This window comes from Leptopilina boulardi, unplaced genomic scaffold, assembly GCF_019393585.1.
Source record: "Leptopilina boulardi isolate dan_hultmark-lab unplaced genomic scaffold, ZJU_Lbou_2.1 LbouV2_386, whole genome shotgun sequence".
NCBI classification, from domain to species: domain Eukaryota; kingdom Metazoa; phylum Arthropoda; class Insecta; order Hymenoptera; family Figitidae; genus Leptopilina; species Leptopilina boulardi.
In genome coordinates this window covers 306,446-323,388 of record NW_026137958.1, presented here as the reverse complement: position 1 = coordinate 323,388, position 16,943 = coordinate 306,446, and the positions used below count along the sequence as shown (strand labels likewise).

Here is a 16,943-nt window from a genome sequence, read left to right as displayed (position 1 = left end):
TCTGACTAAAACTGTCTTGTACTACTTAAATGAAATATAATTCTATTTGAAAATGTTTTGTCTGACTGTAACTGTATTTTTCTACTGATAATTCAATAATAAGTCTAACTAAATATGGCTTGAACTACTAAATTTCTATTCTAAAATTTTTTGTTTGACTAAAATCGTCTTCTACTACTTCAAAGTTAAAGAAATTATTTTACTACGTTTTGTATGACTATTATTGACTTTTACTACTTAAATTAAAGAAATTCCTATTTCACAACGTTTTGTCTGACTATAACAGTATTTTTCTACTGTTGCAGATATTACAAGTCTGACTAAAGTTAAGTTACACTACAGAATTAAGATTTGACAAGGGTTTGTCTGACTAAAATTGGCTTCTACTACTTAAGTTAAAGAAGTTTTTATTTTCAACCATTTCGTCTGACTAAAATTGACTTAGACTACTAGACATGAAACTAATCATAAGTCTGACTAAAATTGAGTTATACTACTAAATTCCGTTTTGAAAAATGTTTGTTTGACTAAAATTGGTTTCTACTACTTAAATGAAAGAAATTTTTATTTTAATACGTTACGTCTGACTAAAATTGTCCATCACTACTTAAATTAAGGAAAATTTCTTTCTTCAAACTTTTCGAATGACTGGGCTTTTACTACTGGGAATTAATTTACAACAAATACATTTTGTCTGACTAAAACTGTATTGTACTACTTAAATAAAAAATAAGTCTATTTGAAAATGTTTTGTCTGACTGTAACTGCATTTTTCTACTGATAATTCAATAATAAGTCTAACTAAATATGGCTTGAACTACTAAATTTCTATTCTAAAACTTTTTGTTTTACTAAAATCGTCTTCTACTACTTCAAAGTTAAAGAAATTATTTTATTACGTTTTGTATGACTATTATTGACTTTTACTACGTAAATAAAAGAAATTCCTATTTCACAACGTTTTGTCTGACTAAAACAGTATTTTTCTACTGTTGCAGATATTACAAGTCTGACTAAAGTTAAGTTACACTACTGAATTAAGATTTGACAAGGGTATTATCTGACTAAACTTGGCTTCTTCTACTTAAGTTAAAGAAATTTTTATTTTCAATCATTTCTGTATTTTTCTACTGATAATTAAACAATAAGTCTAACTAAATATAGCTTGAACTACTAAATTTCTATTCTAAAATTTTTTGTCTGACTAAAATTGTCTTTGACTAGTTAAATTAAAGAAATTTTCATTTAGTATGACTAAAAGTATCATCTACTACTTAAATGAAATTAAGATTCTTTTTTATAACGTTCTGTCTGAACAAAAATGTCTTGTACTACCTAAAATAAAGAAATTCCTATTCTAAATCGTTTTTCTGATTGTAATGATCTTTTTCTACTGTTAAAAAAGTAATAAATCTAACTAATATTGACATACACTAATAAATTTGCATTTTAAAATGTTTTGTCTGACTAAAATCGTCTTCTACTACTTAAAAGTTAAAGAAATTATTTTATTATGTTTCGTCTAACTATTATTGGCTTTTACTACTTAAATTAAAGAAATTCCTATTTCACAACGTTTTGTCTGACTATAACAGTATTTTTCTACTGTTGCAGATATTACAAGTCTGACTAAAATTAAGTTACACTACTGAATTACGATTTGACAAGGGTTTGTCTGACTAAAATTGGCTTCTACTACTTAAGTTAAAGAAATTATTATTTTTATCCCTTTCGTCTGACTAAAATTGTCTTCTACTACTTAAAGAAATGATAATTCTATTTTAAAAAGTTTTGTCTGATTGAAATTGAGTTATACTACTTAATTCTTCTTTGAACCGGTTTTGTCTGACTGAAGTTGTCTTCTACCATTTAAAAATTGAATAAATTATATTATTATACTACAATTGGTTGCAACTACTTAAAATAAAAAAAATTCTTACTTAACAACATTTTGTCTGTATAAAAACGAATTTTTCTACTGTTGAAGATATTACAAGTCTGGATAAAATTGAGTTACACTACTGTAGTCCGATTTGAAAAGGTGTTGTCTGACCGAAATTGGCTTCTACTACTTAAGTTAAAGAAGTTCTTATTTTCATTCGTTTCGTCTGACTGAAATTGTCTTCTACTACTTAAAGAAAGGATAATTCTATTTATAAAATTTTGTCTGACTAAAATTAAGTTGTACTACTTAATTCCTCTTTGAAACAGTTTTGCCTGACTAAAATTGTCTTCTATTATACTGAAATTAAGGACATCCCTTCTTTAAAACGTTTTGTTTATTAACTTTTTATATTTTGTCTTCTTTTACTACTAAAGAAATTATAAGTCTTAAAATCGAGTTACACTACTAAATTCCTATGTTTTTTCTAAGTCAAACTTATTTTACTATTATTTTAGATAAAAAAATTTCCATTTTTGGAAAATTTATCTCATTTATTATTTAAATAAACTATTTTCCCTTTTTTGAAATGAAAATAAATTCAAAAACAAAAACCATAATAATATAGTTAAATTATAGTTAAAACAAAGTAGATAAATCAAGTGTATAATGGTTCCCTAAGCATATCGTTGAGAGAGAAAGAGAAAGAGAGTAAGACTTAAAATGAAGAAGTCAACACTTTTGGTACATGTATATATATATACGTGACCGGAAGTTTCTTGGTGTTACTTTATTCATTTCTCCATTCTCCCTAGATTCCCATAAAAGCGCAACAAAATATGGTAGACATTTGTAAACTTACCGGCAAGTACGAGGCGAGCGTATGAGGAACTTTCCACTGTATCCCCAGTGACACGATGAACAGTACGACATCGGTAACTGAAATGCGCATCCGCTGATGTTACAGTGAAAACAAGTAGTTCTCCAGTTGGTAACATGTGATATTTTCCATCTGCAACAATAGAATCCTTGTTTCAAAGTGATCCTGAAATTACAACCTGCTATTGCTACTATTGCAGCGAATATATATATATATATATATATATATATATATATATATATATATATACTAATTATAACCTGAGGTGAAATGGCAATCATAGCCAGCACGTTTCATAAGCTACCACCATATACACATTCAAAGGAAAATAGAGATGGAACCTGTCTCCAAGAGGGAGAGAGTGTTAATATTAGTTCATTAAATCCAGAAGGGCGTATCTCCTGAGGGTTTAAATTGCTAACTCTCGTGTCCATAATTGTACGATACAAACTGTCAACAATGGCAAATTTAATTCTGTATTGATATTCGAATTATTGTTTACATTTTTTTTTAATTGCGTGTAAAGTATTGAGATTTGTTTTGATGCCCTTTTAGAAATTTATAACTGGCGGAGTACTGGTTCAGTACTGGCGGTATTGTCCCTAAAGGTAGCGTAAGTTAGGGATGATAACTTTCTTCATTCGAATCAGTGGATTTTTACTGATTTAGTGGTATATTTTTACTGATAAATGGTCCTATAATTTTCATTACTAAATTAGAATTTGTTTATAAATTATTTATGAACTGAATTTGCTATTTTTACTCAGTTTATTCGCAGAACTATGAAAAAACGCGAACCTATGAAATAAATAAAATTAACACAAGGGGGATCGAACCCATGACCTATGGACTTAGAGCCTAACGCACTAACCACTAAGCTAACACTACACGACTTTTATTTCTACCTATAATTAACTTAATTTAATTTTTAATACAAAAATAATGATTCAATTAAAAAATAATAAATGAGTAATAAATAATAATTAATTATTAATTATTAATTATTAATTATTAATTATTAATTATTAATTATTAATTATTAATTATTAATTATTAATTATTAATTATTATATAATAATAAAATGCTTGGTCTGTCCTTCTGTCCTAACTTGAAGTTGGCCTTTTCTGATTATACGTGTTTTTTTTTTAAATAGTAATCTTATGACGTGTCAAATTTTGACAATTCTTTTTCTCATTTTTGCCAAAGTTGTATAATTGTGTTTCCAAATTTCGGAATAAGTTTCATTAAAATTCCAAATTCGAAAATTCACTTCACGAAGCTGAAGTATACACAACGTTTAACAACGAAATTTTTTTTAAAGTTGTATATTGATTCAAAAATTGTATACAAATACAAAAAATTTATGATGAGAAAAAAGATGCGCCAGGAAATTTCGTACAAGATAGTAATTTGAAAAAAATTTATTTTTAAAAATTAATTTTTAAGGTACCAGGGGCCAACGATTACCTATTAAATATTAATTATAAAAACACAGGCCTCGAATCAACTTAAAGACACAAAAGAAGTCGTTTTAGTCGATTTATATTCCAAAAAAATAGTGGATTTGTTTTTTATTTTAACAAAAATATTTTACAGATTTTTAAATAAAAAAATTTTTTTTTTAATAATAATCCATTTCGAAGGGTTAAAGTTGAAATTTTTAGAAATAATTAAATTTTAAAAGATATATTGTTAATTTTCAAACAATTATTAAATTTTACAGAACTAAAAATAATTTATCAAACAATTTTTGGAAAACATTTTTTAAATTTAATTGAATTTTCAAAGATTTAAAATTGAGATTTTTGAAATTAATTGAAACTTTAAGTGTTTTGTAATTTAAATTTTAGATGATTTCACTAAAAATTTATTAGAAAATGCGGAGAAAATACAATAATTTGAAAATCATTTTTAATTGAAAAATGGTTTCAGATAGTTGAAATTTCAAAGAATGTTATTAAAATAGTTAAAAATAATTGAATTTCCTTAGAGTTATAATTGAAATTATTAAATTTCAAAACGAAAAATTTTCGATGGAAAATTTTAGAAATAATTAAATTTTTAGATGCTTTTAAATTCAAATTATTGAAAATTCAATTAATTTTGAATTTAACTTTTTGAGAATAATGAAATTTTATTTGATTTTAAATTTGGAAAATAATTGAATTTCAGTTCATTTTGAATTGAAAATTTTAGGAAATAATTGAATTTTAATTGAAATTTTGGATAATAATTTAATTTAAGTTCATTTTTGATTGAAAATTTAAATAATTAATTTTGAATAGAAATTTTAGAAAATAATTGAATTTTATTTCATTTTAAATTGAAAACTTGGTAAATAATTAAATTTTAAATTGAAAATTTTTGATATTTATTGAATTTTAATTGATTTTGAATTAAAATTTCGGGTAATAATTGAATCTTAGTTTATTTTGAATAGAAATTTTAAAAAAATAATTCAATTTTATTGTGATATTTTTTTTTTTAAATTATAAACAATTGTTGAATTTCATAAAAATTTTAATTGAAAAATTATTTTGAAATAATTGAATTTGTGATGTATTCAATTAAAATTAATAAAAATAATTAATTTAGTGAAGAATCATTTTAGTTCAAAATTTGTTAAATAATTGAATTGAAGAAGATCTGAAGAAGATATAATTTTTATACTAAAAAAATATATTTTATTTACATTTTCTTTTCAAATGAAAAAAAAAATGTCGCATTTAATTAAAATAAGTCGATAAAAGTCGTATTTTTGAAAAAAGTCGGAAAAAGTCGTATTAATCCGCGGTCTGTATAAGCATATAATTTTCATTATTATCATTTAATATGTAATAATATTCTAATAAATTAAATTATTATTGATAATATTAATCTTTAATTTCTTTATAACAAATAATTAAATACTGAATTTAATTTTGCTAGTAATAAATAAATGAAGTAGAAAAATAATAAATACTAAATTTAGATTTGAAAATTGAGTTTAAAATTGATTTTTTTTGTTTGTATAAAATATATTTACCTATATTTAAGGGAATTAAAGAAAGTGCAAATTTACGGTTGAAAGCAAGTGGATCACCCTGTATGTTATTCAACCGTCTATAATGGAGATCTTAATCCTCTGGTGGGACTTGCGGAACGCATAGAGAGGGTTGAACATGGTTAGGAGTCAAGCCAAGCGTTAATGCAGGAAGAAATATGCAGATCGCTTTGCTAATTACAGTGGAAAGTTGTTTGTAATTTAAATTACGAACAAAGTGTTGTTAAACAATTTATACGGTTCGGGAATATCTAATGAACAAATTCTTGTTTATTGAATTATTTCAATATAATGGGAAAAACAAATAATTATTATATTTATTTTAAAATCAATTTTTCAAATAAATATTTATTTTCAAAAATTTGAATTTTGATGAAATAATTTTATTTGCAAAAAAAAATTTTCTCTAAAAGCTCGAATCAGGGTATTTTGAAATTATATATTTTTTTTTAATAATATATATATATTATTGTATAACAGTTTTGCGAGTTTATACGATTATTTCTGACTTGGTTGCGAGACACAATATCGTCTTTTATATGATTCACGATCGATTTCTATAAACTATATTTTCATATAAGTACTATGGCTTCTTCAACTATTGTCAAAGTTTAGTTAAAGCTTCTTTATGGCTGCTGGTAAACGCAGTCTCTCTGTTCATGCAACGGTCTACTAGACATTGGGTTTCATACAAAAGTAAAATCAACTTAGTTTCAGTCTCTTCGATTGTAGATACTTCAAATAGTGACAGACAGAGAGTTTAAAGTATATCAATATAAACCCTCAAAAAAGCACCCTTAAAAGTTTATTGCATTAAAAAAAAAACAAAATTATCTTTTCTCAATTTTCGCTTTTAATAAAAAACGAAAAACTAATTAGCTATTACCAAACAAAAATTAAATTATAGAAAAAAATTTAGTCTCTAAAAATACTAAATAATCAACTATTTTATAAAAGAATAATATATTTAAATTGTGTTCGCAAAGGACATAATTTCGTTTTACAAAAGAATATTTTATTTTCCAGGACAAATTTCTATATATATATATATAGAGGTGAAATTTAATTTGTTACCAACGTTATTTTTTTTTGTTCAACAATTCCCTTGGAGACTTGTTTAAAATTTGTGTACACAAAAAATGAGCTCTTCAAATATTGTTAACGAAATCGATAAATTCCTCTACTGTACACAGTTCCATTGGAATTACAATTACGAGCTCGATTTTGCATTTCATTATCAGCTATTCGAGAAACGTTAATTTTGCTCTACAAAGAGTTTTGTGCTAGTATAAATGTGAAAAATTCAAATAATTCAATACCGATTGATGACCGACTTTTTATTTTTACATTGCAGTTCGTTTTATCCAAAAAAATAAAGGGAGTAAATTGATGGTTGAAGAAAACAAAAAAAAAAAATTCGTAGCCTCTTTAATTTTTTATTTAACTAAAAACTTGAAAACTATTGCTTTTTTTGAATTTCATTTACATATATGTGAATAATACTATAGGCTATATAGTTGATTAAATCATATTCCCCCCCGGCTTAATTCAAAATACCGTTTTGAAAGGTAGCGTGCATTTTATTCCTCTCTGTTATTAGACCTTATTGCAGTAGATGGTAATAAACGCCGGTTTGCGAAAAAAGGCAAAAAAAAAAAAAATTAATTGACAATATCCACTGAATCGAGAAGCTTAGAGAATTTTTAATGAAGCAAATTTTAATAAATACAGAAACAGATTTTTGCATTTTTTCAATAAAATACTCTAATTTAAAATTGCTTTTAATATAAATAAAATATAAAAAGAAATATTAAAATACTTTTAAAAATTATTTTTTTTTTCAAGTCTACAAAGAACAATTGTTTTTTATGAAAAATAATTGTTTTTATTATTTTAGAATTAGATTTTCTGTATAATAATGTTTTGCTTGAAAATTGTTTAAATGACACACTCACCACTCTCATGAGAGGGGTAGATGTTGAAAACAGAGTCTTGAACCCATGATGTTACTGCAATGTACTCCTTGACAAAAGCTGGAATTTCACATCTGAGTACACCTGTATTTCCCGAGAAAACGTACGCATCTCGTACTTGTACCTCGTACTTTTGACGCACCACTGAAAATTAGCAAAATCTCTGTTGTACTCTATAATTAGATAAATGGAAAACATAAATTTACTTCAGGAATAATATTTTTCTTCATTTTGATAATTATTTTTCTCTTTGAATTCGTAAAAAAAAAATTCGTAGAAAATAAATATCAAATTAAGTATTTTCAAATTGTGAAAAATATATGATAAAAAAGGGAAATTTCCATACAAGAAATAAATTTTTATAAAATTTACAATATTATATTTATTTGATAGAAATAAATATTTATATGATAGAAATAAATATCCAACTTGAAAATACTTTTATATATTTGATATTTATTTTATTTCCGCATACGAAATTTGTAATAAATAAATTATATTTGATAGAGATAAATATTTATTTAAATCAAATAAATTTATTTACGTATAATAAATAGATAAATTCAAAATGTCAACTTTTTTTTTACACATTTATCGCAAAATACAAACCATCAAAGAAATATAAATCTTTGAGGGAATTACTTTTTTTTTTTCAACCGAGAGAAAACGTTCCTTTGCGTGTGTGAAATGGTGCAGATAATCTGTTGCGGAAACCGGATCCGAACGATTGAGCGTGACTCGCTAAATGTGAGATAAGCGATTCTTGGCAAGTTCTTAACCAATGACTTGTTGGAAGATAAAAAAAAAAAAAAAAAAAACAGAAAACAAGTCGATGAAACAAATAATAAAAAAAAAAAATGGAAGTATTCTGGCATGTATGAGAATATGTATTCAGCTGCGGTAAATGCACTTGGCGTGTGTCTTGGAAGCCGCGAATTTCGATTCTGGCATTGCGTTCCAAAAAGTCAAATGGAGGGATGGTGAATCTGCGGGTCATCTATCTTTCAAGGATAGTAAATGTAGTTGGCACGGTTCTCTGCTTCGCGTCGTCCATCTTGTTTTCTTAGATTAGACCCATATTCTCGAACGTCATACTTTCTGATAAAGTTTAATTTGATTCGTTATACGGGTCGAGCGATAACCGCCGCTTGGTGCTACATTCATTTATTATGAAAACCCTAAAAAAAAAAAGTTTCCACCCCTCTCAGTTTTTCAACACTATTTCTGCAATTTTTTTTTTTTTACAGCTCGTAAATAAAAACTTTGAAATTATGAACCAAAATACTGAGACAAAACTTAATTTTCCCCCTGTTATACTGACAATCAAAAACTACTTCATTTTTTATCGATAGAAAAAAAAAAATTATTACGAAAACTTTTTTCATATACCCCCCGAAAAAAAAGAAGTATAGTATAATTTTTATGAAGAACTTCATAAGTAGGTTTATGACTTTAGAAACTTTTTTTTTCGCGCTCGAATAGTTTTCCTAAAGAATTGGAAAAGGAAGGTGGAGGAAATTCGCAAGTTCACTTTCCTTTCCTCTTTCTTTTTTTTTTTTTTTACTTGCAAAGTGAAGACGATCATGTCTTGTGTGTGTCAAAAAGTTATCAAAAGTTACTTTACCAGCTTTCACGCTGACTTCACGACCCAGCACCTTGCCGACACTGTTGGAAGCTTGGCATCTGTAGACAGCCGAATGAACGTCGTGACGATAACTCTCAGCGCCAAATGGCAAGAAATACATGGATCCATTCACTAGCATTTCACGTATACGAGATATTGGCAAAACTTGTGAACCGTCGCTCATCACCCAATCGACGCGGGGTGTTGGACTACCCTGTGCCAAGCAGTGAATCATTGTTCCAGTGTCATTTGAAAATTCGATCACCGGACGTGGCTCTGATACCAGGACAGGTCCCTGGCTGTCCAGCACAATACCTCGTCCTGAAAAAGAAAAATGAGAGAGAGAATAATTTCATATTTTTCTTAATATAAACTGAGTTATTGAGAATTTATTTTTATTTTACAATTCTTGTTTTTTTTTTTATTTAGGAATTTAATTTTATTATTTAATTCCTTATTTCTTAATCTGATGTTCAGAAATCAGGTAATGTGATGTTAAAAAGGTTCGACTATTTTCCGTAGAGAAATTTTGAACGGGCCCTGCCAGGGCCAACAACGGGAAGCTCTAAATCCGCATGAAACAGGGAACCCGACAGGGGCCACGGAAGAAAGACCTATTTCAGTCCGATTAGAACCGTTGCCATAGAAACCGTTTCCATGACAACTGTTACTATGATAACTGTTTTAATAGCAACCCTTACCATGGTAACAATTCCATGGAACCATAGCAACAATTTCCATGACAACTGTTTCAATAGCAATCGTTACCATGGAAACCATAGCAACCGTTTCTACAGCAACTGTTTCCATGACAACTCTTTCAATAGCAGCCGTTTCCACGTCAACTATTTTCGTGACAACTGTTTCAATAGCAGCTGTTACCATGGAAACCATAGCAACCGTTTCAATAGAAGCTGTTTCCATGACAACTATTTCAATAGCAGCCCTTACCATGGAAACCATAGCAACCATTTCCATGACAACTGTTTCAATAGCAGCCGTTACCATAGAAACCATAGCAACCGTTTCCATGACAACTATTTCAATAGCAGCCCTTACCATGGAAACCATAGCAACCATTTCCATGACAACTGTTTCAATAGCAGCCCTTACCATGGAAACCATAGCAACCATTTCCATGAAAACTGTTTCAACAGCAGCCGTTACCATAGAAACCATAGCAACCGTTTCCATGACAACTATTTCAATAGCAGCCTTTACCATGGAAACCATAGCAACCATTTCCATGACAACTATTACCATAGAAACCCTTTCCATTCCAACTGTTTCAATAGCAGCCGTTACCATAGAAACCATAGCAACTGTTTCCATGACAGCTGTTTCAATAGCAGCCGTTTCCATGGCAACCATTTCCATGACAACTATTACCATAGCAACAGTTTCCATAGCAACTGTTTCCATGACAGCTGTTTCAATAGCAGCAGTTTCCATGGCAACCATTTCCATGGAACCATAGCAACCGTTTCCATGACAACTGATTCCATAGCAACTGTTTCAATAGCAACCGTTTTCATAGCAACTGTTTCAATAGCAGCCATTACCATGGTAACCATAGCAACCGTTTCAATAGTAACTGTTTCCATGACAACTATTTCAATAACAGCCGTTACCATGGCAACCAAAGCAACCATTTCCATGACAACTATTACCATAGCAACCGTTTCCATAGCAACTGTTTCCATGACAACTATTTCAATAACAGCCGTTACCATGGAAACCAAAGCAACCATTTCCATGACAACTATTACCATAGCAACAGTTTCCATAGCAACAGTTTCCATGACAGCTGTTTCAATAGCAGCCGTTTCCATGGCAACCATTTCCATGACAACTATTACCATAGCAACAGTTTCCATAGCATCTGTTTCCATGACAGCTGTGTCAATAGCAGCCGATTCCATGGCAACCATTTCCGTGGAACCATAGCAACCGTTTCCATGACAACTGATTCCATAGGAACTGTTTCAATAGCAACCGTTTTCATAGCAACTGTTTCAATAGCAGCCATTACCATGGTAACCATAGCAACCGTTTCAATAGTAACTGTTTCCATGACAACTATTTTAATAACAGCCATTACCATGGCAACCAAAGCAACCATTTCCATGACAACTATTACCATAGCAACCGTTTCCATAGCAACTGTTTCCATGACAACTATTTCAATAACAGCCGTTACCATGGAAACCCAAGCAACCATTTCCATGACAACTATTACCATAGCAACAGTTTCCATAGCAACTGTTTCCATGACAGCTGTTTCAATAGCAGCCGTTTCCATGGCAACCATTTCCATAGAACCAGAGCAACCGTTTCCATGACAGCTGTTTCAATAGCAGCCGTTTCCATGGCAACCATTTCCATAGAACCATAGCAACCGTTTCCATGACAGCTGTTTCAATAGCAGTCGTTTCCATGGCAACCATTTCCATAGAACCATAGCAACCGTTTCCATGACAACTGTTACCATAGCAACTGTTTCCATGACAACTGTTTCAATAGCAGCTGTTACCATGCTGATTATTCAAATTAGAAAAAACTTGTGAGGCCCTGATCAGTGCCTTTTTTAAAATTTAATGAACACTTTATTTGGGATTCAGACCGGAATTTCTGGACAAACTCCTAAAATAAAAGAATGATTTAAAAACTGTTATAAAATATTCACCTTAAAGGTGTAACAATTTTTTTTAAATAGTATTATTTTTATTTATTTGTGGTGATTAATTTTTTGTAAACTAGGAAAACTAGTGAGGCGCTGTTCAGTTATTTTTGAAAAATGGAGAAATGTGACGATTTCTGCGCGTAAAAATTAAATTAAAAAGTTTAAAAATCCAATTACATAATATATAATTAAAATCGTTAATCCACATTAGTGACGTATATATCGGTGAAAAAAATATGTCAAATACAAATTAATGAATATATATATATGTGAATGAAGCTTTTATTCAAACCATTATACAGTACAAATACACATACTCGCGAACGAGCACCTGTGCGTAAATACATGCATGTTGAACTATACAAACGGTTTCTGCAAAGGTGCCCTGTATTTGCTTTGTACTGATTAATTACAGAGCATTCTACCGTTCTATCTCTATTTCTCTCTCCCTCTCTCTCTCTCGTGACATTATCATCAACCTCAGTTTCTCGTTGTATTAGTTCAGAAAAACGTGCTCGCGTCAACTCGATAGTTTTCAAAACTCGAGAGAAACGATAAAAAAAAAAAAAAGAAAGAAAGAGATGATGATGAAACAAAAAGAAGTTTTTGGCTTGTTCCACAATTGTACAACAGATAACGAAAAAAAAAATGAGAGAGAAATGAAAACAAGATGTGTGGAATCATTGATGAATCCAAGTTGGATCGTGTCGTTGAATAGAAATGTCAAACTATATGCATTGGTTTGCCGCATTTTGATGCGAGAGATTTTATCGCTTTTCAGAATTTCTCTTCTGACGAGTCACACAATCGCACCTCGCAAAATCGACACAAGCCCCGCAATTTCAAATTTATTGACTCGTAACATTTTGAGAATCAAAACGTAATTTGAACGCCCAGTACTACTACTACTACTACTACTATATATATATATGTACTTGGAAATGTAATCTAACCATTCATAAATCATGTTTCAATTGTCAATCTCAATGATAAAGAAAAAAAAAAACAATGTCCAGTTCATTTCGTTGTTCTTATTAAAAAATTTTTTTTTTCTAAAAATATTAATACGTTTTAAGTTTATCAGCTGTAAAAAATTTTTGGAGAGGATTTTTCTTTTATTGCTTACATAAAACGAGGTTGAATAAAAATTTATGTCTTTTTTTTTTATTATTTTTAATGGTTTTTTTTTTTATTAAAATATTTTATATAGATTTATTATTTGAATTTTTTTTTATGCTTTATGTAATTGTATAAAAAATATTTAAATCTCTGAATTACTCGGCTACTAATAATGAAGAGGATTTAATAATTTTAATGAAGCTTTTTCAATATTTCTATATATATTTTTTTGTTATTGATTAAATTTGATATCTAAAGAGGGAAAAATAAATTCCAATTCTCATTTGCAATATACAAAAGATTTTCTGTCTCTCAATGCATTCCGGTATAACAATTATAAATCGATTTGCAACATGAGAGTCTCTTTCATAATAATTATTATAATTTTCACTTTTTTTTTGTTTGCGCATAAAGAAAAGAATTTATAATTATTTTAGATATCAATTTTTTTTTTAAATCAATATTTGTTGTTCGACATATATACAAGCTTTATTAAAATATTCAAATATAAATATCTTTATTATTAAATCGGAAATTAATAAAAATGGTTTTATATCTGATATTAAAATTAAATTAAATTTGTAAAAATCATTTTGCGATATTAAATTTAAAACATCTTTTTTTTTTGCCTCGCTTATGAGATTTTTATAATTTCATCAATGCATGTATGCGACATTTCTGTCTCCATCTCTCTCTTTTATTTTTCTGCCTTCTTTTCTCAAGTAGAATTTTCCAAGCAGGCGAAGCAATATCGAAGAAAATCGAATTGTGAAATGGAAAGAAAAAAAGGGGTTGGGGGGGGGAAAGGGATCTTCCTGATTTTTCTGTGCAACGGAAGAAGGGGTAGGGGGGGACCACAAGAGAGCTAAGGCGGCATTTCTGAACGAGTTAAGCCATCCAAATGTTGATTCCAGGAAAATACTTGATCATTCTCAACGAAATCCAATGATTTCCATTGAACCATATAAACAAATCTCTTTGGATTTGGATTTCCCAAAAAAAAAAGAAATTTAAGCTTCAAATTGTTTTTTGGAAAAAATCCTTTTCATTTTTCGCAACAAAAAAAAAACTACATTCAAAAAGCGTTAACAATATATATTCACAAAGCGTTTATTGTCGACGGAAATCAAACCGAAGGAAGTGTCGGTTATAACTATAGGTCGCTTTAGTGCAAAAGAGATGCTCGTAAAATCCACAAATGTGTTTCGAAGCAAAGCGAATGGCGCAGACAGATAGGACATAACACGGAAATAAAACCAGAAACTAGTTGGGAGATTTGAATAATCCCGTCTGTTTCGCGAATCGATTACATTCCTCTTTCTCTCTCTCTCTCTCTCTCTCTCTTTCTCTCTCACTCTTTCTCTGAGCATAGCATCTGAATTCGTTGAATTTTAATAAGGTTTTTAGCCTTGTACTTTCTTCAATTCCGAAACCTCCAAGTATGTATGCAAATAATCTACTTCCCCCTTTGGAGCTCTTACAGTATCACTCTCTTTACCTTCGAATTATAGACATTTGAATCACAAACCAATGTTATTCCCACAACTCAAGTTAGCCCTATCCCAATGGACAGAATTTGTATTTATTATTTAAATTTGTAAACCAAAATTGAAAATTCAATTTAAAAAAAATTACAGTACAGAATTTATTTGATTCAAATAATCGGGCTATTATTAAATGAATATTTATTTGGCTCAAATAATTTTAAATGGTTAACTGAAAAGTACTAAATTGATACCAAAAGTATCAAATCAAAAGTACCAATTTGATAAAGAATTTCTTTTTATAAAAATTTTTACTTAACAAAATTTTTGAATTTTTAAATGACAGAAATTTCAATTCACCGAATTTTTATTTGTACGAATTTTTAATGGATAAAAATTTTATAATATCGAATTTTTATTTGTATAAATTTTTAATTCGTAGAATTTTTATAACGCCGATATTTCATTTGTCCGAATAAACAATCGTCCGAAAAATTTTGGCTCAATTTTTAAAATTAACCAATCACGATTTTCTTTATAATTTCTAATTGGTCAATTTTAAAAATTGCGCCGAAATCTTTCTGTCAATTATTTATTCGGTCATTTATAATTTCGGACAAATGAAATTTCGGCGTAAAAAAATTTTTGTCAGAATTTTTATAATATAGTCATATAATTTACATGACTTTTTATTTAAGAGAATTTTTATTTACCAGAATTCTCATTAAAGCGAATTTTATGTGATTCGAATTTTTAAATGACAGAAATTTCAAATCACGGAAATTTAATATGTCCGAATTTTAATTTGTCCGAATTTTTATTTGTACGAATTTTTAATGGATAAAATTTTTATAACGTCGAATTTTTATTTGTACGAATTTTTAATTGGTAGAATTTTTATAACGCCGAAAATTTCATTTGTCCGAATAAACAATCGTCAGAAAAATTTTGGCTTAATTTTTAAAATTAACCAATCACGATGATTTTCTTTATAATTTCTAATTGGTCAATTTTAAAAATTACGACGATATCTTTCTGTCAATTATTTATTCGGTCATTCATAATTTCGGACAAATGAAATTTCGGCGTAAAAAAATTTTTATCAGAATTTTTATAATATAGTCATATAATTTACATGACTTTTAATATAAGAGAATTTTTATTTACCAGAATTCCCATAAAAAAGGAATTTTATGTGATTTGAATTTTTAAATGACAGAAATTTCAATTCACCGAATTTTAATTTGTCCGAATTTTTATTTGTACGAATTTTTAATGGATAAAAATTTTATAACGCCGAAAATTTCATTTGTCCGAAATTACAAATGTCCGAATAAACAATTGTCCGAAAAATTTTGGCTCAATTTTTAAAATTAACCAATCACGATGATTTTCTTTATAATTTCTAATTGGTCAATTTTAAAAATTGCGACGAAATCTTTCTGTCAATTATTTATTCGGTCATTTATAATTTCGGACAAATGAAATTTCGGCGTAAAAAAATTTTTGTCAGAATTTTTATAATATAGTCATATAATTTACATGACTTTTTATTTAAGATAATTATTATTTACCAGAATTCTCATAAAAAAGGAATTTTATGTGATTCGAATTTTTAAATGACAAAAATTTTAATTCACCGAATTTTAATTTGTCCGAATTTTTATTTGTACGAATTTTTAATGGATAAAAATTTTATAACGCCGAAAATTTCATTTGTCCGAAATTACAAATGTCCGAATAAACAATTGTCCGAAAAATTTTGGCTCAATTTTTAAAATTAACCAATCACGATGATTTTCTTTATAATTTCTAATTGGTCAATTTTAAAAATTGCGTCGAAATCTTTTTGTCAATTATTTATTCGGTCATTTATAATTTCGGACAAATGAAATTTGGGCGTGAAAAAAATTCGTAAAAATAAAAATTCATACAAATAAAAATTTGGAGAAATTATAAAATTCGGTAAATTTCTGTCATTTAAAAATTCGAATCACAAAAAATTCGATTGAATGACAATTCTCTTGTATTAAAATTCGCTTGAATTAAAATTCTGTTATATAATAATGTCATGTACAAAATGCGATGGAAAATACAAATTTTTGAAAAAATTCAGTAGTTTAAAATTCTGTTAATTAAAAATTCGTATAAAAAAATTGTGTCAAGTGCTAATTTGAAAAATGAAAATTTGTCTCAAAAATAAAATGTTTTAAAATAAAAATTCTAATTAAATGTATAAAAATTCTTTTTTTTT

General features: G+C 28.1%; 1 protein-coding gene across 7 annotated transcripts in view; it reads right to left on the bottom strand.

Moving 5' to 3' along the window:
* LOC127288432 (cell adhesion molecule Dscam2-like) overlaps positions 1-16,943 on the bottom strand; it is a 155,297-nt gene that overhangs the window by 38,235 nt on the left and 100,119 nt on the right. For all 7 annotated transcript variants that reach the window (XM_051315871.1, XM_051315866.1, XM_051315872.1 and 4 more), the window contains exons 3-5: positions 9,404-9,724; positions 7,762-7,923; positions 2,745-2,894 (exon numbers count right to left, since the gene is read on the bottom strand). In XM_051315871.1, coding sequence (XP_051171828.1) covers positions 2,745-2,894; positions 7,762-7,923; positions 9,404-9,724 — 633 coding nt within the window. The remainder of the gene's footprint in view (positions 1-2,744; positions 2,895-7,761; positions 7,924-9,403; positions 9,725-16,943) is intronic.